The sequence below is a fragment of the Nomascus leucogenys genome, chromosome 12 (genome assembly GCF_006542625.1).
Source record: "Nomascus leucogenys isolate Asia chromosome 12, Asia_NLE_v1, whole genome shotgun sequence".
NCBI classification, from domain to species: Eukaryota; Metazoa; Chordata; class Mammalia; order Primates; family Hylobatidae; genus Nomascus; species Nomascus leucogenys.
Window position 1 is genome coordinate 18,659,124 of NC_044392.1, and position 24,533 is coordinate 18,683,656.

Below are 24,533 nucleotides of genomic sequence, written 5' to 3' on the forward strand. Positions count from 1 at the left end.
AAATTTGCAGTTTTGTGAACAGAATGCCTAGCTCATGAAAAAAATCCAGTCGATGATAGAGGCCACGTCATTACTCTAATCCAGAGGGGCCCAACAAATGGCATTGCTGTTTTCCACATCCAAGTTCTAAACCAATTGAGAAGTAAGACAAAAGAGAAAAGTGTATGGAATCCGAAGGTCATTCTTATTGCCAATTAAGGCCTGGATGGGTTGCATGGACACAGTGGGCTCCATAACACTGAACTTTACACTTTGACAGACTGACATACCCTGTCACAAGTGCTCTAGACCCCACAGGCCGAGAGCAGAGCCTGCCCCCATAAGACTGAGAGCCTGGAACAGAATGTGTGCTTCCAGCTGGCGTCTGGCTCCCAGAAGGGAAGAAGCAGGCAGCATCTGAGCCTCACATGCCCATTTCTTTTATTGAAGCCTCCATTCAGAGGAGTCACTTCTTTTCCCTGGAGAAGAGTGGGTGAAGATTATTGCTATAATAGGCCTGGTCTGTTACTGCAGGGGGTCCTCTCCACATGGAAGGAAACACTGGGAGTGGGAAATGAGTATCTCCCTGTTGGAAGCAGCCCTCTGTATTGCATGCTTCATTTGTTTCCTTTCCTTTGCAGACTGGGATTCTTGAAGCAGAGACACTCCCAACACCCATCCCAGGGCCTGGCACACAGTAGCTGTTTAGGAAGGGGAGGAATGAATGAACTCCCATCTTCTAATGCCAGTGTTTTTCTAAAGTAGCAATTTTCTGGGGCTGAAAAGGATGCCTTTTCCCTCTCATTTTATCCTCCTCATTGCACCCAACATGCCTTTATCATGTTTTCCATGTCCTCTCCCTTTTCTGTATTATGGAGGACAGACAAGGAGTGAGGTATTGCTGGATGATTCAGGGAACATTCTTCCTCAGGTCATGCTGTTCTTCCCACCCTGCCCAGGCCAAGCCCTGTGTATGAACAGGTAAAGGGAGTTGTGGGTACTGCATGGGAAGAGGCAGCCCCCAGCCCTGGTCCTGATGCCCCATCTGTGATGAATGACAATGCCTGCCTTACCCACCTTGGTGAGACTTGCTGAGAGCAGAATTGGGAAGTCATTTTGGAAAGCGGAAAGTACTTTGTCGGCATAAAGCAGTGGGATCTGTGGAAATGTGTTAGAGGACATTCATGTCAGTAAAGTGGTAAAAGATGGTCCAGACCCACCAGGGTGGCAGAGGAGGGCAGTGCCTCTATAGGCATTCCCTGGTAGTGTTACACATGTTTTTTTTTGTTTGTTTTTTGGGGTTTTTTTTTTCGGTGAAATTGGAGGGTATGTCCCAATGGGAGCTAGATTCCCAGGCTGGCCCACAAAAGCCTGTATGACTCATCACATAATAATATGTGTAAGTATCTACTAAGTTCTAGGTATGTGCTAGACATATTAAATATATTATCTCAGTTCTTACAATAACCCTTCAAAGGATAATTGACCCCCTTTTTACGAGCAAAGATGTTGAGACTTACCAAGATCAAATTAGTTGCCCAAGGTCATGCAGCTAGTGAGTACTGGAGCTGACCCACAGTCAGGGATCATAAGCACGATGCTATAGCATCCTTCTGGTGGAGGATGGGAAGACTGTGAGCACCAGGGACGGGGAGAGCTGAGGAGCTTGGAGGGACTGCAAATCTTCCATAGAGATCATCTGTAAAGTCAGCTGCTCACAGTCACCTGGCTTTGAGCCACCCCTACCCAGAGAGAGGAGTGGCTTCTTCACTCCCAGCTCTTTCTGAGTTCCAGAAGGAGGTCAGTGCTGGCCTAGAGATGCCAGTCTTGTCTTCAGAGATTCTGGATGAATGAAGCAAACAGGATCCTGACTGAGGCAAGGGGAGTTCTCCAGGGCGCTGGCTCCAGTGTTGGAAGCCCTGTGACTCCAGGCCACTGGCCCAGGGGCATTAATATGCCATCAATGCTGACCCTGAAAATTGGCAATTTTTTGGAAATCTTTCAGCCTAACCAAGGGCCTGACCACTGTAGTCATTCAGTTAGAATTTAATACATGTATATGGAAAGTTGAAAATTTTAGATACTAGGATGAACATTTGGATATTCAATGCGGGAAGATCTTTTTTCTGTCATTTTTGTCTATCCATACCCCACAGGTTTCATGGACAGGAGACTGAGAGAACAATAGACTTAAGGTTCCATTTAGGTGAGAAATACTAAACAGGAATTAGACTTGGTAGAGAATGATTGATGTCTGTTCACCTTTGGGATTTGTTGCTGCCTTTGGGGATTTAGGGTCTGTCTCTGGAGACGTGTTGCAGTAATTCTCCCTGGCTGAGATTCTACCTATGTTGGAATCAACTTTTGGGGAAATGGTTTTTGTTGTGTCACCAACTTTCAAGTGCCAGCTCCTCTTCCCTGGCAGGGTTCACCCTGTTCCCTCTGTACCCTAGCTCTGGCTGTGCAGAACTAATGGGAGTTAAGGTCATGACTATCTATTATGCATTTATTGGGTCCCAGGTACTGTGCTAAGCCCTCGATCTTCATCACCTCATTTGTCCTCACGACAGAGGAAGGCTATTATCAGGCCACCATTCCCTGACTCCACCACCACCTTTCTCACCACCAGTCTCAGCTCAGCTCTCTCTCCTTCCTGGCCCTTTTAACCTTTGATTAATCTCTCCCTCCTCTGTGTTTCAGTCACACTCATATGTATCCCTGGCATAACACACACATCTTGTGGCACTGTGATAATTGGTCTATATGTTTACTCATCCAGTCTTCTGTTCAACACATTTTATTGAGTGCCTCCTATGTGTTGTCTGTTGCCCTCTTTGGACTTGGAGTTCCTCTGCAGCAAGAGACTATGCCTTGTTCTTGCTGTGTTCCCAACACATACCACTGTACCTGGCTCATAGTAGATCCTCAGGAAATATTTGCTAAGAGAAGGCCTCTATGTGATGTCTAGTCCTAGAACAATCTTCTTTCAGTCCTTCCAGCCCCAGGCATTGGAAAATGGGAAATTTGTCCCTTAGCTCTTAGCTTGGTGGAGAAACACAGCTGGGATTCTGGGTGCCTGACTCTCCGTGGTCCACCTTACTGGAGTTACAGTTAACTCCAAAGAGCCAGTAATATCAGCATCATTTCTCATGAGCTGTGGGTATTTATTCATTTTTTCAGTAGGTGTTGAACACTCTATAGGTATCAGGCTATGTGCTGGGAGCTAGAGTCACAGAGTTGAATAGGACACACACACACACGCAAGACCTACAACCTAAAGAGATCATCAGCCTAGATGGAGAGGTGGTCAGTTAAGGTTGAAACGGGTTAAGTACCATGGTTCATTGAGAACACTGCTGGGGAGATTTTTAGGAGAAGGTGAGATTAGAGAAAGCTGCCTAGAGAAGATGTCATTTGATCTGAGCCCTGAAGAGGAGTAGGATTTGGACTTGAGGAAGTAGGTAGGAAAAAAATGTCTGTATGAGCAAAGGCATAAAGGTGGTAGGTTGTGTTTTGAGGGAGCACAAATGTCATTCAGATAATTAATTTGTCAGTAATTGGCAGGGTGAAACAAGGGTGACCCTCATTGCCATGGGCATATCACTATGATGTTTTTATTTCCTTCTCCTACCACTTCTTCCTCCTACTCAAAAAATAGTTCTGCTAATGACACACTTTGTCCCTTAAAGAACAGGGGTGGAAGAACCTTCTGTGGAGTGAAGCCCTGTCCAGACAGTCACATGGGGGTTCTTAGTCCTTCAGCCCACACCCCAAATGCACACACTGGGACCCCCTATATAAAGGCCCCTCTACATCTCAGCCATGTGCTGGGAAGGAGCCCAGAGAGGCCTCCCAGCCCACCCATGAGTTTCTAGAAGATGGAGATACTGAAGGCAGCTGCCTCACTCCATCAGCAGGAGGAGGCCAGCGAGGCAGATTAGTCACTCACATCATTTTATCTGTTGAGTCAACATCTATTTTTAGGCATGGAACCCATAAAGGGACCTGGCATGTCTGTCATGGAAAGGGGGAGAGTGCCATGGATGAGGGTTCTGCTCATCCTTCATCTTCTTTCCTAAACCCGTTCTCTCCCCTGAAGGTCACAGAAGCAAGGCCCGTATTACTGCTGGAGGTTTAGGTCTTAATGTCAAAGGTCTGGTTTAATGTGTTCAATTCCTTTTGCGCACATGCTTTTGTGTGCACGCACACACACACACACTCTCACCCCTACAGTCTTAATAGGTCTTATGAATCAGTTATATGGATTAAATAAAACTTCCAACTGAAAAATGCTAAGGCATATAGGTCTCTTCCTGTCCAACGTTGTCAGATGTGCTCTGAAATGACTGTTTTCATCATCTATTCTGAGCCATAACCACCCCAGAAATAGCTTTAGCAGGAAAGTGCTTTTGTTAGACTAGCTGTAAATTGTATTTCAAATGTCTGATGTTGTTTTCTTAAAAAATAAATAAATAAGTAAATGAAAGTCTAAAATTAATGACTGCTGGGGTTTGCTTTGCTTATGTGTACTGCTACAGATTTGGCTTCTTGCAGATGGAATTTCAGATCTGTTTACACTTCTGTGTTAGCTTTTTGGGGGAAAAAAAGCAGTTGAGAGATCTGGGAGGACAAATTTACAAAGTCGAACTTATTATAACCATTGGTGAGGCTCTCTTCTCTCTCTCTACTGCCCTTTCCTTCCCTCCTTTCCATCGTGCCCCCATTTTGTTTGTTGTGGTTTTTATCTACCCTGCTTCAAAGTTAGAGGCAACTGGTCCTTGCAGATGTGACGACAAGGTCACATATCCAGTTTCGCAAGCAGATGTTCATTCAGCCCTATTTCACCAGCACTTTGTCATTTGGTGAGAGCAGACCTCATGGGAACAGACTGGAGCAACACAAAGGATGGAACATAAAAAAAGCTTGCAGAGAACCTGATTGCTTTTATGTATTCAGGAAGAAGGGGATGGGGGTAGGGAGGGTGGCAAGGAGAGAAATGTGCAGAGCAGAATTTCATGAGGTTTTTTTTTTTTGGTTTATTCGAAGATTATTATGTGTTGGATACAGTAAATCATCTATACACCCACTTCCAGGAGGTAAATCTTCAGAACTCCATGCGTGGGTAGCTCTGCATTTAACAGCTGCCATACAGTAGCTATTTTGTTCTGCACTTAGAGACCCTTATCTGTGCATTTGTTTTAAGTTATCGTCAACTCTCCTCTTGTTCCTCTATTGTTGTTCTCCTGGTTCTCATTACTATTACAGGGGTAGCTAAAAATGTGAACTACTGAGTGATTTAAACTGACACCATGAGTTGTAACGGTAGATGAGGGGCTGTCATCTTGGTTGTGGACTCAGCGTCTACTCTGAGGGTGATTGCCTATAATGGAATTAGCTCCTCTTGCCTTTTCCTAGGTCTCATATGCCCGTCCGAGCTCTGCCTCAATCAGGGATGCTAACCTCTATGTTAGCGGCCTTCCCAAAACCATGACCCAGAAGGAACTGGAGCAACTTTTCTCGCAATACGGCCGTATCATCACCTCACGAATCCTGGTTGATCAAGTCACAGGTTAAGTGTTTCTTTGTAATTTCTTTCCATGTATATCAATGTCATCAGCCCTGTTACTCATAAGAGCAGAAGGCTGATGGCTGCTTAAGGCAGATGATATGGGTCATGAATAGACAGATTTTTGACTTGGAAGAAAGACTTCTTATCGGTCAACTGCCCAAATTTAAAATGGGCCATCTTGGGAGGTAGGAGTTCTCCATCATGGTACTTGTTTTAGCAGCAGCTAAACTACTTGGCAGGGTTGTAAAAAGGATTCAGGCATCAGGTTGAGAGTGGAACTGTATGACCTTCAAAGTCTCTTTCAGCCCTCAACCAAATAACATTACTTTTGTATGTGAAAAGAACCTGTATGCATAGCTGTAACTCCAATTCATAGCATTATAGAGTTAGAAGGAATTGTCCCATTTCACACTTGAGGAAACAGGTTGAAAGTGGGGGATCTGACTCCCCAAAGCTAGTTAGTAGTAGTACAAGGATCCGAACCCAGGATCTGGTACTGGGGTTCTTTGTCCATAATAAAGAAAGGCAGCCACCACCTCTCAGTAAGAAATGTCAGGTACTCTGGGTTGCATTTTTAATGCCAAGGTGTTTTCGCCTACCTCCAATTTGATTCCAATTTAGAACTCACCCCCTGAGAATAGTTTAGCACGTTTATCATGTGATGCATGAGACAAACCTTCATAGAAGTCAGCTCTGCCCTAGACATTGTGCAGAGGGACACTGGAGACCAAGAAAGAAGCAGGCACTGCCCCGCCCTTACAGGACTCCAGTGTGGAGTCCAAATACTTGCTAGAAGCTGTCAAGTGCCCCTGAGAGCTCAGGAGAAGGTGTGCCATGCCTGGTGGGAATTGCTGGGAAGGCCCCATTGAGGAGGCAATGTTTGAATAGGGGTTTGGAGGATGTTTCAAAGGTATCCAGCAAAAAGGAGGGACAGAGCATTCTAGGTGGAGAGGAGAGCATATCCCAAGGCATGGAATCAAGGAAGAACAGTCTATTCAAGGAGGATCAGGCAGTTCAGGGTGGCTGGTGTGAGCCTCAATAGGGAATTTGGGGCCAGATTGCCAGAGGCATTGAATGCTGTGCCAAGAAGTCTGGACTTTCTCTGGGTGCAGAATGGAGCCATGGAAGGGTATTTTGTAGGTTTTGTTTGTTTGTTATTCATTTTAGAATGGGAGTCAGTGAAGAATAGGTACTATGCACAAGGTACAAAATTCAAAAAGTACAAAAGAGATATAGAAGATGTTTTTAAAGCATATGATGTGGTCAGAGTTCACTTTTCAAATAGATTGCACACTCGCTACATGTGGAGGACACATGAGAAGACTAGAAACTGGACAGTGAGTGATCAGTTATAGTAACTTTTGGGAGGTGACGATGGAGCAGAGCAGTGACAGAGGACTAGAGGGGCCAGATGCAAGAGAGCCCTATGTTCTGTGGCTGGGAGGCATCAGTCCAGAGCCATGATAGCAGGAATGCAGGTAAACGTGTTTTGATGGGTGAGAGAGATCAGGGAGCTGGGCTCAGCCCTGGCCCCACAGGTGGGCTTACTCCTCACACAATATCCATAGGACCCATCTCTTCCCAAAGATGTTTACCAGTTTGGTGTGTTCACTCTTTACAAAGGCTCTTTCTCTTTCCCCAGGAGTGTCCAGAGGGGTGGGATTCATCCGCTTTGATAAGAGGATTGAGGCAGAAGAAGCCATCAAAGGGCTGAATGGCCAGAAGCCCAGCGGTGCTACGGAACCGATTACTGTGAAGTTTGCCAACAACCCCAGCCAGAAGTCCAGCCAGGCCCTGCTCTCCCAGCTCTACCAGTCCCCCAACCGGCGCTACCCAGGTCCACTTCACCACCAGGCTCAGAGGTTCAGGTAGGCATGCCCAAAGAGGAAGAAGGCCTGCTACAGGGGTTCATAGCTGGGCAAGAGCCAGGGAAGCCCATGGTCCTGACAAATGGGGCAAGGGTAAAAGCTTCCACCCCCAGGAATCACTGTGCAAAACTCCCCCTGAGCCTCAGTTTCCATTCCTGTAAAATGAGACAGTTGGAGCAGATGCCCTTCTAAGCCCTCTTCCAATTTACTACTGTGACTGTATAAACTTCAGATTCTTTGGTAGAAACAAAATTTCTGTGTTTAACCAAACATGAAGGTTCAGTTTCAACAAGAGTTAATCACAGATCAGCGACCACATTCAGCAGATTAGACTTAAGGCTGGACAGCGGCTTTTAATAAATTCAAAAAATAGACCATAAGGCAGATCCTTGCCAGAGGGAGTGGTTTTTCCTGTCTTCTTTTCCCTCGGCAGGTAACTCTGTTGAGTTCAGGGGAGGGGGGACTGTCTTTGGTGTTAACCTTATTATGTTAAGTCAGTAGATTCTGGGAAGATAGGGAAGAAGATCCTGTCCAAGCCTGATTAGTGTTTCCTTCGAGTACCCAACCCCCAGGAAGCTCCTGGGGCAGGGGGGCATTGCCCTTCTCCTGGAACTTTTCTAAGACAGGTTTCTCTCCATGAAAGCAGTATGACCTTGACTGGTCTCTATTATACAAGAGATAAAAATATTTTTGACTTACCCATGATAAATTCTAAACAATTACTTTATTCCACACCACATCCCAGCTTCCCTTTGATGAAAATATTTTTCTATTTGAGAAACTTCACATGGGAAATAGTAGGTCCTTCTATCTAGGATAGTATGCTTCATCTGGCTACGTGAGGAGAAAAATCATCCTCTTTCGTGTCCTCCTATGCCCTGTGAATTTGAAATGGTTAATGATTTCATGAAGAGTCCAAGTCATCTAATTTTTATTTTGCTTGAGAGCACATGCAGTATTTATGTAAAAAGCCTCTCCAGCAGACTTCTAATGGTGGAAACTATGGTTACTACTGCCCTATGGTGTGAATAGCTTGTCCCCAAGTAAGGTAGTGAATGTGAGGAAGATTATCGCATAATGGCAGTTTGCTGGGAGGTGCTATCAGGCAGTAAACAGTAAGCCACTTTTTAAAAATCTTAACCTGCAAACTCCCCCTGCCTCCCAAAAATGTGTGTAGTAAGATGATTTAGTTAATGTAGCAAGGCTAACAGAAAAGTTCTGTTCTGATACATATTGTGTGCCTGTGTATTGTTAATCTGGAACAGAGACCTTTATTTACAAGTTTAATTATAGTAAAAAGGTGAACAATTTAAGAAGCCCCCGCTTTGAACAATTTCACATATAATATAAAACAAAATCCACACAAATGTTCTGAGAGGTGGGGGGAATGGTATTAATTCAGACCTTGAAAGAAAGGGAGACTCATTAGACACTTGCTTTAAACTCTAGCATTGACCTCAACATGAATTACTTGCAGTTAGAGACAGAAAAGGGGGAAACTACTGGTGGATAGACTCCTAAGCAGTGGGGAAAGTTGTTGAGCTTTTCTTCTTTGAAAATGGAGCATTCTTATTAATAGTTCCATTGAGCGATCTTGCCATCTGTGAGGCATTAACCCAGAGACCCTCCTTCTCTTTGCAGGCTGGACAATTTGCTTAATATGGCCTATGGCGTAAAGAGGTAATTAAAACTCCACAGATTGCCAGATGTCCATGTTGGCACAGACTGGGGCTAGAATTTTTTTTTTTTTAATTCACTAACTTTACTTTAAAAAAAAAAATTCTTCCTTTTTCTTCCACCAGCATGTCAAATTCTTAATTTTAATTTCAGACCTCAGTTGATTTTGTTTCTTTTAGGGCACACAAAATGAATTTGTGTGTTTGTTTCACTTTTTCTTTTATTTGCAGGTGGGCTTCTCCTATGGTTCAGGTGCCACAGCTACCAAGCCCTTAATAATCTGGTCCTTTGAATGGCTCCCCTAAGGGGAAAGGCTCCGACTCTTTGCTGGCTGGTTTTGCAAACTTGCAGAGCAAACTGTTTTGCATTAGCAATGCCAAGATTCAGTTAAGAGGGCAGATTCCAGCAAATCAGAATTAGAACGTTTTGCTAATTGTGGTTGACAATCTTATGATTTTTCGGTAGAAAAATTAGATTTTGGACTACCAGCTCTGGCCAAAGGATAAACAAACACATGGATGACTTTCTAACTCCTGCCCCCACTTCAGTGTGCATTTCAGAGCACATCCTGAGAATGAAGTGTATCTGTGTGCACCTCAACCAGGGGTTTCTTTTGTTACAGGTTTTAACAGTTCTTATAAATCCTCCCTTGGTTATATGTTATGTGTGTTTTAAACTTGCTGTTCCTTTCACTGAAAGGCTTTTTGTGGGGTTGGGGGCCCAGAGTCAAGGCTTTTGGGGCTCTCTGAATGCAGATTCAAAGTTTTCCAGACCCAGTATGAAATCTGAATCTTGGAAAGTTGGGTGTGTGATGTCACTGTGTCCATGAGATTCCCATATGTGCTTCTGATAAGCTCCACTGCACTGCTAGGGACATAGTGTTTTCATCATCTTGCTCAGTAGAGCTGCACACTTTAATTCCCCTTCCTACAGTCAAGGGAAAGAGATGTAGTCTTTAATAGTCCACATCACACTCCCAGTTCTTTCACTGGCCATGCATGGTAAGTACCCTGACTCCGGGAACTGGTGCACAGTAGAGGAAGTAACCTGACTGCAGACTTCACTATCAGAGGACCAGCCTCTCAAATCTCAATCCCGGCATCAGTGAGGTTAACTATGAATTATCTCCACATTTCCAGCACACTGTTTGCCTGTTCCCAGGGATTTTACATCTTTGCTAGCTCTATCTCATTCCTTTGCTCCTCTTTGACGTTAGTGAGGTAGTGCTAAATGTTGTGAAAAGAGAAATGCTTATAGATAAGATAGGGGAAGACACAGCTGTGGTAGGCCTGCCACCACCTCCTCCACTGCCCCACCCAGAGTAAACATCACTAGCTGATAATAGCATTCTCTTTTCCTATTGAACCCAGATTTGGATTTAGAATGCTTCCTACCAAAATGCTACAATTAACTGTCACCAACTAGGATAGAGGCTGTACTTGCAATCTCTTTGCTGGCCCTGACCTTTGACTTATAATAAATACTTAGCTGTTTTCTACCTATAAACAGAAAGAGGTCAGTTCACCAGGGTCAACTCACCTGGTTGGAGGAGGGAAGATTAAAAAGACAATCTTCAGGTTACAAATAGACATGGATCTGCATGTCTAAGAATCTACACCATGATATTTTTTGGCTTTTTCTTGTTAATAGTTTTTAAACAAAAGAGAAGATTGACTTAGTGAATAATAGCAAAGATATTGTCTATTGAGTTGTTATACTTAGCATATATTCAGTAGCCATTTGATTATCCAAATTCTAGTTAGATACAGAACTATTCTTTAATAGAACTTTCAAATCTCCAAGAATATTTGCTTATTTTTAAAAACAGTTGTAGCTCACATTTTACACCATGCTCTTCCCTAGTTTTTGCTTTCTCTCCTTTTCCTATCTCCCCCAGTAAAACCCCAGCCAAATGAAAAGTAAGAAACTATTCAGTGTATAGCATCAAAACTCCCTATATAAGCTCATGCCTATAATCCCAGCACTTTGGGAGGCCAAGGTGGGTGGATCACCTGAGGTCAGAAGTTCAAGACCAGCCTGGCCAACATGGCAAAACCCTGTCTCTACTAAAAATATAAAAAAAGTAGCTAGGCATGGTGGTGTGTGCCTGTAGTCCCAGCTACTCAGGAGGCTGAGGCAGGAGAATCACTTGAACCCAGGAGGCAGAGGTTACAATGAGCCAAGATAACGCAACTGCACTCCAGCCTGGGTGACAGAGTGAGACTCCATCTATCTCAAAAAATAAAAATAAAAATAAAAAAAATCTCTATGTAAGCTTGATATGAAACAAAACATTAACAAATATTGTTCTGCTGTAGGCACTGGTAACCTAATTGTTTCATCTGGTACATCCATCACAAATCACACAAGGATTTATTTCATCAGACAGTGAATAGAATTTAAAGAGTCATTTTTTCTTTTCAGGATTACACAAAAACTGAGATTTCTAAGCCTAATACAAAAGCAGTTGTAATAGGGCAAATAATTTTATGCTTTTCTAATGTACAGCGATTCAAGATATATAAATGCACAAACCACTTGAAGTCTTGCTCCAGTGATACTTAGGAATAAATTCCAGATAACATAGCATAAAGGAGTAATACATCTTTATAATTATTGCTTGAGTTTGTGGGGGAAACCCTTTTGAATAAATGCTAAATGAAACATCTGTTTAATAGCAAGACATGCCTGTTCATTGTCACGTATCTCCATCCTCACTAAGAAACATTTGACAACCATAGGTCAAGGGAGTGCAAAAATGGTAGACTTAAGCACTTTAGGGCCATCTCATAATCTGCCTTTAAAAAAAAAAAAAAAAAAAAACAATGAAATTTCCCAAGCACTGGCCAAAGTTAGTCACTAATTCAACCAATAAATATTTATTGAGCATTTTCTATGTGTCACTATATCTGTGAGATTCCCATATGTGCTCCACTGAATAAACAAGTAGAGCCACAGAATGAATGAAATAGACCCTTTCCCCCAAGAGCACATTGTCTATTGTTGGGGTGGGGTGGAATCAGGGTGGGGTACGCTATGAGCATATACTGTCATAGAAGTGTTACAGAGCCTTGCTCTGGGAGCCCTGGGAGTCCCTCATGGTTTTTAGAAATTGACCTAGGTCTTTCTCTCAGCATGAACATGCCCTAGCCAGTCAAGCCATTCCCATCAGAGGAAATGACATAGACATTAGTTTTTACATTTTGGTTTTTGAACCCTGAAGACTCTCCTGTAAACACTCACTCAGCCCTCTGCCCCGTGTCTGTGTCTGTGCATCTGTGTGTTATCCTTGGTCAGACTGATGTCTGGACCAGTCCCCCCTTCTGCTTGTCCCCCCAGGTTCTCCCCAATTACCATTGATGGAATGACAAGCCTTGTGGGAATGAACATCCCTGGTCACACAGGAACTGGGTGGTGCATCTTTGTCTACAACCTGTCCCCCGATTCTGATGAGAGTGTCCTCTGGCAGCTCTTTGGCCCCTTTGGAGCAGTGAACAACGTCAAGGTGATCCGTGACTTCAACACCAACAAGTGCAAGGGATTCGGTTTTGTCACCATGACCAACTATGATGAGGCGGCCATGGCCATCGCCAGCCTCAACGGGTACCGCCTGGGAGACAGAGTGTTGCAAGTTTCCTTTAAAACCAACAAAGCCCACAAGTCCTGAATTTCCCATTCTTACTTACTAAAATATATATAGAAATATATACGAACAAAACACGCGCGCACACACACACACATACACGAAAGAGAGAGAAACAAACTTTTCAAGGCTTATATTCAACCATGGACTTTATAAGCCAGTGTTGCCTAAGTATTAAAACATTGGATTATCCTGAGGTGTACCAGGAAAGGATTTTATAATGCTTAGAAAAAAAGAAAAAAAAAACAAAAAAATACCTTTGATGCATTGAATGTTCTTTCATAGCTGTCGTTGTTGAATATAATATACATAGATAGCGATGTGCAGGGATTTTTACCCAGCCAGCTAACTTTACTACCTTCCTTGAAGGTGGATCTTTTTAAGATGACCATTCGCTCATTTGAAGAAGAAAAACAAAAAACAAAAAAAATAATAAAAATACAACAATTTTTACAAAGTAATGGGATTCAAAGAAAGGAAAAAAAGATTTTTCTTTTTTGTCAAAATGTTGATCCAATCAGATTGGTAAAAAAAAAAAAAACCCCACACAAATTAAAGAGGAATAATAAAAATTGCAAAAATAAAAAAAAAACTTTTGCAAATTTTTTTATTTTTCCTTTTTTCTTTTATATCATGTGAACTAAAACAGTCTTCTGTTAGGGGATGGGGGCAAGGGGGATACCTGATGACATTAACAATTTAATAACATTAACATTGTTGCCAAAGAGGTGGTCTCTTTGCTGAAAATGGGTTTCAAGAAAAATCTATTTTTATAAAATATAAAGAATTTTTACAAGAGAATCTGGATTTGAGAAAAAAATATTTTGACTGGCTAATTTAGGGGAAATTGACAACTTTGTCGCGTTCATACTGCACTGGTAACTTTTTAGAGATCAAGATGTGTGTTTTAAACTGGATTCGTAGACTGTTTTTTGAAGGATGGGCTATAAACAGATGATCTTCATATCTTTTCATAGCATGTAATAATAATTAAAAAACAATTATTAATTACTAGGGGAAAGGAGTGTTCGTTCTACCCAGGGTACCACAGTTCCCCACAGTCAAAACCCAAAAGCAAGGAGATGAGTTGAAAGACAGTTTTTCTTTAAGTCATCAGTATGGGATGTCAGCAGAACAAAAATTAAAAAGATTAATTTTCCTTTTGATCTAAAACTTCCTTAGTTTGAGCAGTAGGTGCTACAAAATTATTTACATATCTTAGTATCATAGTTAAATGTAATGTGTTTAGGAGAGGAAAACAAAAGATACATTTGCTTTAAATTCATTAAGAAATTTTCAAATTCACTTTGTAGCCCATGCTGATAGAATTGGGCTGTGTTGGTACATTTGAAACACTGTTTATGTTGCTTGAAACACTTATTTATTTAATCGCCGATGTGATGATGCCTATGGCCGAGATCAAATATAGCTAGATTGGCTAGACTACTTATTTGTTTACTTAAACTATGGGAAGAAGCATATTATTGTGTCATTCTGTTGTGTGTGTATGTGTATATACAATATAAATATATATATATAAAGTTATTTTTTCTTTGGGTTAATTTATTATAAGTTGTAACACTTGGCTAGTTTTGTTTGTATATGTCTTAAAATGTTTTCTTATGATATTTAAGTGACAGTTAAAGAGGTATCAAGGTAACTTGTGTAGAACTATTGTTTGATATATTGTCATGTTTGTTGTGAATATTTTTTCTTACTGCACAGTAGAAAAATAAAAACAACTGAGTCTTTATTTTAATGTAACTCAGATTGGGGAAAACAAAACAGAGCTAAGGGAACAAAATGACTGAGGGAGCACCCTCCCACGTCCAGTGCACTGATCATTTTAGTATGTTTGTGCTTTGTACGGTTATATATTTAAAACAAAAACAAAACAAAAAAATACAAGGGTTCATGCTCTTCCCTGGGTAATAGAAACAGTTACTCGCTATGCATAATCTAGTTGATAGTTAAATTTGCTATTGCTTTTCTTGTCTTGTTATATAAAATCTTTTCAATACAAGTTTAGTCTTAATGGTAATAAAACGTTATGGTTATTTATAACTTGTGCTTATTTTGTGCATTTTTTCCCATGCTGAACCCACTAAGTGCATGTAGACAGGACTGTTGTTTTCACACTGAAGAGGCAAACTTTGTAGTAGTCGTTGTAGTGGTAGACAGATAACGAATACCAAGGCTGCATCATAGACTCCTCCTTTAAATTTTTTTTCTGTTTTTTTTTCCTCTTTTCAGTTTTGGATATAACACCAGATTTCAGTTCAGAGAACACTCGTTCAACATTCAGGGAAAACTTTTTACGTACCTGCTATGAATGAACGCAGTTTGCTGGCAAAGTTTTGATGCATTTGCTAAGCATTAGTGGGAAAGGCATGCCAAAATCTTCTCTATAATGTGTTCAATCTTGGGGGAAAAAAAAAGGAAAAAAAATCTTAGGACCAGGCAGTTGTATACTTTAGTTATTAATGAATGACTTCATGTTAATCTTGCTAGTTTAGATGATTTCCAAGGGAAAGTATTGTAAATGTTTTTTTTTCATAATCTTGTTGTGTTTGAATTATTTGTACTTTATCTGTCCAGACAATAAATGAAAGTGTGTAGAATGGATTTGACTTCCCAAATTTTTAAATGTGTTTATTTAAACTTTTTTTCTGTACCATCTTCAGATTTCCCCAATATTTTTATCATTAAACCAGGGAAAAGAAAAGGCAGAGTAAAATTCTATTTTACAGCTTAGCCCAGTCTCTTAAAGTCAGCTTAATATTCAGAAGTCACTGTTCTGGTTCCATGCTATTAAAAGTCTGGTGGTCCCCAACCAGCAGTATCAGCATCATCTGGGAGCTTGTTAGAATCTGCATTTAACCAGATCCCCAGGTGAATGAATCACTGGTACTTTCAAGTTTAAGGAGCACTGCCCTGGTTGATAAGCCAAAACACTTGGCTTTACCTTTGGTGTTATGATACATTAGCGCCTGTTATTCATTTATAAGAAGGCTTGTGACTTGTTCAGAGGACAGGGAGCCACCATTTGCAGAGCACGTATTATGTAACGGGCAGGCTGTATGGTATCCTCTGCATTCTCTCACTGTATCCTCAGCAACCCGAGGAGTGTAGACAACATTATCCTCATTTCACAGATGACAAGACTGAGACTCAATAAGAATAGTAACTTGACACCACAAGCAAGTTTCCAGCTGAGATTTGAATCCAAGTCTGATTCCACCGCACAGCACCTCAGCATTAAGGTTGCAGAACTTGAGCATTAAGAAATATTAAGAAAGCAGACCATTTGTATTGAAAGTGACAGCTAAGCAAGAAAGGTCACCTTTTTATTTTAGCACTCATTTCTTTTTAAAAGTAGGAAATATTTGGCTTTCTTACCTTTGAATAGAAACTCAAAACAAGGAATTACTCATAATGTGTCTAAAGAACGTGATTTAAGCTCAACCTAGGGAGAAAAATACTGCCCACATTATCATGAAGTCACATTAAAATATGCCCTGAACTTTACAGATTAGCTTTTTAGTGATTTCCTGATACAATCGCTCCCTGATGATCTACTGTCTTTCATTTTCATTTCCTCACTAACTGAAAATTCATACTCTATAAAACATTGCCATCCATAAACTGACACTTCATGAAATGCCCCCACTGAGCCAGATGAACAAATAGTCAGATTATCTTCTATTTCTAATTAACCTCTTTATTATTATTATATTAAGTTACCACATTGGTTGGAATAATTAAATTCAGGGCAAAGAATGAGATTTAATTAACCAAGCTAAATATTAAACCTCTAAGTCAGCCTAAACCTCATATAGTTGAACTTAAAGGTTCTTATTATAGTTTTATCTTAAAGACAAGCCCCTATGTTTCTTTTCTGGAGAAAAAAAAAATGGGCATTCAAAAGAACAGTTTCCCACAGGGATAACACAGCTTTACAACTGTGTTTGTAGGTCTAAAAATGTTGCTGCCAAACCTATGATAGTTGCCAGTCATCACCACCCCTGCTCCTTAAAAGTGTCATTTTAGTGTACTTTAAATGGACGGCTGCATTATTTTGGAATATCCGAAGTTGGTAGAATCTTCCCAGTTCATATAGTTCATTCACTAGCCTCCTCCTACAGATCTATGCTGAAAGTTTTACAAATAGTTGTAGGTATTTAAATAGGTCTTGAAAATGTCCATAGAAGACATTCTACATATACTCTGTCAGAAACACTTTCTAGCATCAGCACAATGTGTCTGCCTAACATCTAATAAAAAATTCATCTTGTTGCGAATATAAGCCTGTTGCCTTAAATCTCCAGGCAAACATAATATAGTTTCTGTAGGTGTTTGTGGAAAAGGTCTAACAAATCACAAGAATGCTGAGATTACTACATTTCTTTGAGGTCCTAGGTACATTGTATTTTGCTTGGTTGAAAAATTGCATGTCATAGAAAGCTGACGGCATTTACTTAGTGTTATTTTTGTCAACGTGATAGGAGGAGTGAAAAAAAAATGTGTTTATGTCTAAAACCACCTCACATCATCACCATCAACATCAAAACTTTACCGAAGATCAAACACTGACCAAATGGTGGTTACTGCCAGAAATTTTTATCAGCTGGGGTCCTGTTTAAATGTCTTTCATCAAGATCAATCAACCTTTGTTCATTTGTAAATAAAACATTTTAACCCCCAAAGAATAACATTTAAATGTACATTTGAAACTCACAAGGTCTTGTGGCACCCATACTCTCCTTGAGTCAGTATTTGGGTGTAGATACTTTTAACCTTGTCAAAATGCAGTACACAATTGCCTTTGCCATAGGTAATTCCGGAAACTCCCAGTCCTTGAAATTATTTTGCCCTTACTTCCTGTAGGCACTATGCATTTGTTCCTTAACAGACACACACAGGCAAACAAACAAGGCAAGTACTTGTATAATTATGAATTTTTTAACTTTCATCTGTGAATTCAAAAATGATACCTGATAAGATAGCGTTAACTACAAGAGTGTGTTTTCTAAACCACAGAGTCATTAAAATCTTAATTTGAGGCCATCCTGCCTGGATCCTTCCACAGCCTTCATGAAAGCTCACAGAACACAGTTTCTAATATCCTTGCACCCTTGACTGCCTTTGTTCTACCCGAAGAAGAGAATAATAAAAGGAAATTACATTTTATTTCCATGAGCTGAAATCAAGTTTTAATATTGTCCAAAAATGACTCGTACCATTCCCTTATCTTATTAGCTTTTTGGCATATTAGGTAATAAGATAATTTCTCATGGTACAGTATTTATGTAAGAATCATATTTCTCTCTGTGCAGATCACTTACAGAAGTGTCTGTTAACAGGAGAGAATGATACATAATCGGCACTTAAGATTAAAATAGACCTGAGAACATAAAAGTGTTCCTTCAATTAAAGGAATAGTGTTTCTCCTGTCTCATCCTTTTTGTTTCTGCAGCAGAATGAAAACTGGTTTAAAATCACCCAAACCCGGGTTAATTCCCAGAAGGCTTTTCTATGCGAGTTCAGCTTCATCTACTAGTGGTTCAAATGCAAAGTGGACTCACATGACATGCCAGTATGCCATGTAATTATTTCAAACAATTTTCAGCAAAGTCCCTAAGGTTTAAGAAATTGTTTCTAGAAAGACCACTGGCATTTATTAAGTTTTTCCTATGGCAGGCACTCTATATGTATATAGTGTTAGTGAGGGGTATCATCCCTCTTTTACCTTGAAAAGAAAGAAACAGAGAGATTAGGTATTTTGTGAAGGTGAGTAAGTAGGTGGCAAAGCCAGAATTCAAACTCAGGTCTGTCTGACCCCCAAGATCCCCAGTTATACACCGTGGCTCCAAGTCCATTATGCTAGAATTAGAGCCAAAACAATTACCAAGTGGTCCACACTTCAACTAAAGGTGAGATGAGTCCTATTATGTAGGAAATAAAGGAAATCACATTCATGTACTGTGCCTGAGTCTAACCCTCTCCCCAAATCTTAAATGGAAAAACAGACCAAATAACAATGGTTTACAAGCAAATTAACAAAGAAAAACTAAAAGTGATAGTTTTTAAGCACTGTTGCTCAGCAGTATTTAAAAATGAAATTAGTTTGTTAATAGGTCTATTTTAACCACCACAAATCATTGAGGTAGAAAGGAGTTGAGGATAGGACAGACAGGTAAGAATGTTAACAAGCCAACTTAAGGACCCTCAGAGCTGGCCCCATGGGTCTCCCCAAGTGATAGTTCCCACTGTGATACACAGATAGGTCCATTGTGTGGACCAAGAGCACCATAGTGGCCACTCCTTTCACTATCTGTATTGCCTCTGAATCCTCAGAACAATCCTGGGAAGCACATAACATAATCCCCATTTTACATCTAACAAAAACAGAGAAGTTAAATACCTCGCCCAAGGTTACACAGCATGTTGCAGAGTGGGAATTTGCACAAAAGTCATCCGGTTCCAATCCAATGTCTTTCCACTAAACCATATTGCTGGCTTTCAATGTGATACCATTTGTTGATCATCTGCCTAGCTGTGAGGTATGGCAGGGTGGGGGTTGAGGGGAATCAGCCTAAGCCTTGTCTACACTAGAATCCTTACTCTGAACACCTGCCATATGCCAGATACTGAGCTAGGGGCATGACAACAAATAAACATGTCTAGCTTCTTCTTTTTTTTTTTTTTTTTTTTTTTGGTATACCTGTTTTGTGCATGAAATTGTGCAGTGGGTTATGACAGAAAATCAAAAAAGCAGGAAGGGAAATTTAGAGTTCTATTACAAAGACAAGACCTGTGGAGCAATGATCTAGCCACAAAGATGTAGCACAGGTAACTTTTGTGTTGGAGGGAGAATTTCAGATTTTGAAAATCTGTGGGGAGTGAAAGGAGCATTCTGGGACCCAGGAAGGAAGGAGAGTTTGCCCTGATGGAAAGAGGACTAGCGTTAGTGAAAAAGTTTTGGGTTTGGGTCCCTGGGACAAAAATTTAAGTCTCTGAAATTCCTCATCAGAGAAGGGAGGATTAGAAGTAAAATATGCCAAGTTCCTGGCACTGAATGAAGAGTAGCAGGAATTAAACAATAGCCAGAAAGAGTTCCCAGAAGAAGAAAACTTGGGCCAGACCCTTTGGCAGGGAGAGGTGGGTTTGGTGGATGCCCCTGAATGTAAAGAACCCAGAAATCCTGTTTGATCACTTCAAGTGAGGGAGGGAAGAAATAGTAGGAATACATGTGGGAATAAGTTGCTGGGAATCTCACTTGGCCTCATGGAACTTAAGCTGCTTTTGAAATACAGTAACTCCAGCCACTTAGCAGCAAAAGCTCTGATTGCCCTCAGCAACCAGAGGCCCTATTGGTCCCTCCTCTGGTGTCTGGCCATTACAGTGACTCAGCCACTCCTTCTCATTCACCCCTGAGAATTAGACTGCTGGGAGCATCATGGAAGAGTCACAGAGACTTCCCCTCAGGGTAAAGGAGTGGTGGCCACACTAAGGAGCTTAGGTGGGCAGCAGTGGAAAGGGAGAGCACAGGAATAAGAGGAAAAGGGTTGGTCATGCAGGCTGAGGCAGGAAACATCTTTAGGAAAGCAGAGTACCAGAAGGCTTTTGAGCAAGGAAGTGAGGGCCCTTCGTTCATAAATATCTGGTAAAGGGCAAATATCTCCAAGCCCTACTCCTCCTGGCTGTAGGAATAAGAAAGAGTCAAAAGTTCTGTCTCAGCCAAGATGGGAAATGAATCCAATTAAACCATTTGTAAAGGGTAGTCCTCCCCTGCTTGTCACACAATCAGGCTTGTCATTGCCTGGTTACTTAGCTCTGGAAAGCCCTTGAAAGTCAGTTCAACTTCCTCATTTGAATCCTTGGGAGAAACAGGGTTTTGAGTTGTCCAGCCTCCACTTCACCCTATGTAACTAGTTTTCATCTTATTCCACAAATATTAGGGTTCTTCTCCTTAAAATGCCCTTTCCTCCACCCCAAACCCACATTTTTCTCAAAGCATGCATGCACCACCCACCTGGCTAATCCTGCTTGTTCAGCTCGGGATTCACTGCCTCTTGAAAACCTTTCTTGACCCTTGATAATCCCACATCCCTCTGCTTTCCTGCATCACAGCATACTCACATACCATATTTGTACTGCTGCATGCAACCTCCAGGGGGACAGAGGAATCAGGCATGGTGCCTGCGCTGGAAAAGCTCAGGTGTAAGCAGAGTATAGAAGGGCAAGAGCAAAGCTGCAGGGTGTTTGGGGAGCATAGAGAAAAGAGCAGTCAATTCTAACTTTGCGGGGTGAGGTAAGGTTGAACTGTAACAAGAAAGGAATCCTAGACATGTTTAGGAATCAGCTGTCTCATGAAGGATAGAACAGACTTGGACAGCTAGGCATTGGAGTGAGGCAAGGAGCATCCCACTGGGAACAATGGAAGTGATCCAGGACCAGGAGTCAGAATCCTCAGCTCTGCCCCTGACTTGCTGTGTAGTGTTGGGCAAGTCACTGCCTCTCTCAATTTCCCAGAAGTTAAAGGAAGGCGTGGGACGAGATGGTCTCTGATGGTTTTGCTCCTGCTGACTCCTAGACATTCATCTGCCCCTACATTTTTCATAGGGTCAGCAAATATTTATTGGCCACCTATTATGTGTCACTGAGGAAACAATGAAAGGACGAAAAAGACAGCTATATACAGCTGAGGTGAGTGCTGTCAAGGTCAAGTACAGGCTGTTCTGACAGTGAGCAACAGCACCAGCCTGGCTGAGGAGGAGGAACACCCTTTCTCAGACTGTGGCATTTGAGCCAAGATCTGAAGGATGAGGACAGTGTGTCCCATCCCAGGCCAGGAGAACAGCATGGGCAAAGGGCCAGAGTAGAGGGGAGCAATGTTCAGCTGAGGGACTGAGAGGAACCCAGTGACTCAGCAGTGGAGAGGGGAATGGGGCTGGTGGTAGCAGGGACCAGATTATCAAGGGTCTTGCAAGCCACAGAAAGGACTTTGATCCTTAAGAGTAATGGGGAGTGCCTACATTTCAGCCAATGGATTCTCTTCTCTCAACCTCAGTTTACTCATAGTGATGAGTAATAGTAAATAATAAACCCCCTCTCATATATCTATATCTAACCTATATATTTATATCTTTCAATCTATCATCTCCTGTCGGTTCTTTTTCTCTGGAGAACCTTGACTATTACACTTACCTGTAAAATAGAAATGACTGATAACAGTACTTATAAGGCCTCTTATAAGGGCCTTATTCAGTGTTGAGAGGGTCAAATGCATTAATGTGTGTTAAGTGCTTAAAACACTACCTGGCAGATAGTAATAACTATATAAATGTTTGCTATTACTATAGCTATCATTCTTATTATTCATCTGGCTAATTCTTACACATGCCTCAAAATTCAACATGAATATCCTTTCCCCTGGAGCTCATTCCTCAACCTCTCAGACCGTTATGAACCATTTCTCTGTGTTCCCAAAGTCCTCTCTTACCCTGTAGAATAGTTTATTGTCTACCTCTATGCCTTCTCCCCTAAACCATAAGCTCATCAACGGCAAGAACTGTGCCCTATTCATCAGTACAAGATTGTTCACAAAAAGAATGCCAGTGAAGGTGTGCAGCTGTGGTAGGCTGAATAATGGCCCCCTAAAGATGTCCACATTCTAATCCCAGGGCATGTGAATATGTTATCTGTCTTAGTCTATTTGTGTTGCAGGACTTTTCCTTAGCTCAGCTAAAGACAGGGTTCTTTGTCCCACAGCCATGAAAATTCAGGCTCGCAGACAATTTGGATGGTGAGTAAGACAGGGTTTTATTGGGTGAAGTGGAAGTAAAGGGGGCACAGGGACTCTCACAAGGCCAGAGTCCCTGCTAGAGCACTTCCCACCTGGCCATTCGAATCCTGGGTCCCACACAGGAAGAGGAGGGGCCAGGCTCCTCCCTGCTGCAAATGTCGGGAACTTCTCCAGGCTGCTCCTCAAATGGGAAAGCTGGATAGAGTTTCTTCACAGACCTCCTCTCACTTGACTGTCTCATTTGGGCTGCTATAACAAAACATCTTACAATGGATAATTCACAAACAACAGAAATGTATGGCTCACATTTCTGGAGGCTGGAAAGTCCAAGGTCAAAGCACTAGTAGATTTGATGTTTGGTGAGGATTTGCTGTCTGTCTCATAGTTGTCACCTTCTTACTGTGTCCTCACATGGTAGAAGGGATGACCAAGCTCCCTCAGGCCTCTCTTATAAAGGCACTAATACCAGTCAGAAGGGTGGATCCCTCATGATCTACTCACCTCCCAAAGTTCCCACGTCTTAATAACACAACATTAGGGATTAGGTTTAAGTTTACTAACTGAAGGAACATAAACATTCAGACCATTGCATTACCTTAAATGGTTAAAGGGACTTTACAAATGTAATTCAGTTAAGGATCTTAAGGGGAGATTATCGTGGATTATCCAGGTGGATATATATATATAAATGTTTGCTATTACTATTGCTATCATTCTTATTATTCATCTGGCTAATTCTTACACATACCTCAAAATTCAACATGAATATCCTCCCCCCTGGAGCTCCTTCCTCTACCTCTCAGACCAAGTTAGGTACTATTTCCAGGATTCCCCAACATAATCACAAGAATCCTTTTAAAAGGGAGGTGGGAGGATTCAGAGTCAGTAGTAGGAGAAGCAACAATGGAACCAGATGATTGTAGTAATGCAAAGAAGGACCCATAAGCAAAGGAATGCATTCGGCCTCTAGAAGCTGAAAAAGGTAAGAAAATTGATTTTTTTTTTCCTGAAACCTCCAGAAGGAACACAGCCCATCTAACAGCTTGACTTTAAACCTCTGACCTTCAGAACTATAAGAAAATAAGTTTACATTGTTTAAGCCACTACATTTGTGGTAAGTTTTTATAGGAGTAATAGAAAACTAATACATCAGCCAAGCATAAAGCAGGAGTTAGAAAAAGGATAGTTGTGTGGAGAAGCCAGTGTTCAGTCCAGACCCTCCCTGGCTCCTGGCATCGGTGAGAATAGGAACAGAGTTAGTGGTAGCCACTGTATCTACCCTCTTAGCACACGCTGATCACTCTGGGCCCTCAGGAAGCAAGATACCACCACCATATTAACATCATCATTCCTGGATCTCATGGACTTGGTGGATGGTGGAGGGGGAGAAAAATCAGTGGGTCCAAAGATATCAGTGAACTGTCATGCTGGGCTCCAGAAGAGACAATTTGGAGTGTAAATTAGGGTAATAGAACAATGGCCTGGAAGATCTAGTTCCTGACCCAGTTCCTGGGTTCAGTTTTGCATGTGATTCTGAACAAATTATATACTCCATACTTGCTCCTTCTCTTATGTTCCACATCTCAATTAATTTTGGGAAACCCAGGAGTATTCCTAAACTCCCTCCCCTCCCCTCAACCATCTAATCAATTACCAAACCCTATCAATTTTATTCTCCTGAAAATTTCTCAAATTCATCGCCTCCTACCCTCTTTATTGTCACTATCCTGATTTAAGTCTTATTACCTCATTCACAGGCTATTAACTGAGTTCCTTCTATGTATAAGGATTCAGACACTATCCTTATACGAGACCTTCCCTCCTCACCTTCTGCAACTCCACCCATCCCCTCCATTAGGACAATCTATCTAAAACACTCATCTGGCCAAATCATTGCCCCACCTAAATCCCATCAGTGAATTCCCATTACCCAGGTGATACAGTCCAGACTCCTGAGCATGACTTACAAGACCCTGAATCATCTAGGCT

At 41.4% G+C, this 24,533-nt stretch overlaps 1 protein-coding gene across 11 annotated transcripts in view; it reads left to right on the forward strand.

Moving 5' to 3' along the window:
• Nucleotides 1–15,361, forward strand: part of ELAVL4 (ELAV like RNA binding protein 4) — a 157,228-nt gene extending 141,867 nt beyond the window's left edge. For 6 of the 11 annotated variants that reach the window (XM_030823883.1, XM_030823886.1, XM_030823884.1 and 3 more), the window contains 4 exons: nucleotides 5,395–5,548; nucleotides 7,191–7,416; nucleotides 9,058–9,096; nucleotides 12,391–15,361. In XM_030823883.1, coding sequence (XP_030679743.1) covers nucleotides 5,395–5,548; nucleotides 7,191–7,416; nucleotides 9,058–9,096; nucleotides 12,391–12,760 — 789 coding nt within the window. In that variant the 3' untranslated portion in view covers nucleotides 12,761–15,361. The remainder of the gene's footprint in view (nucleotides 1–5,394; nucleotides 5,549–7,190; nucleotides 7,417–9,057; nucleotides 9,097–12,390) is intronic. The other 5 variants (XM_003259000.3, XM_030823887.1, XM_003258998.3 and 2 more) reach the window with 2 other exon arrangements.
• The last annotated feature ends 9,172 nt before the right edge of the window (nucleotides 15,362–24,533 follow it).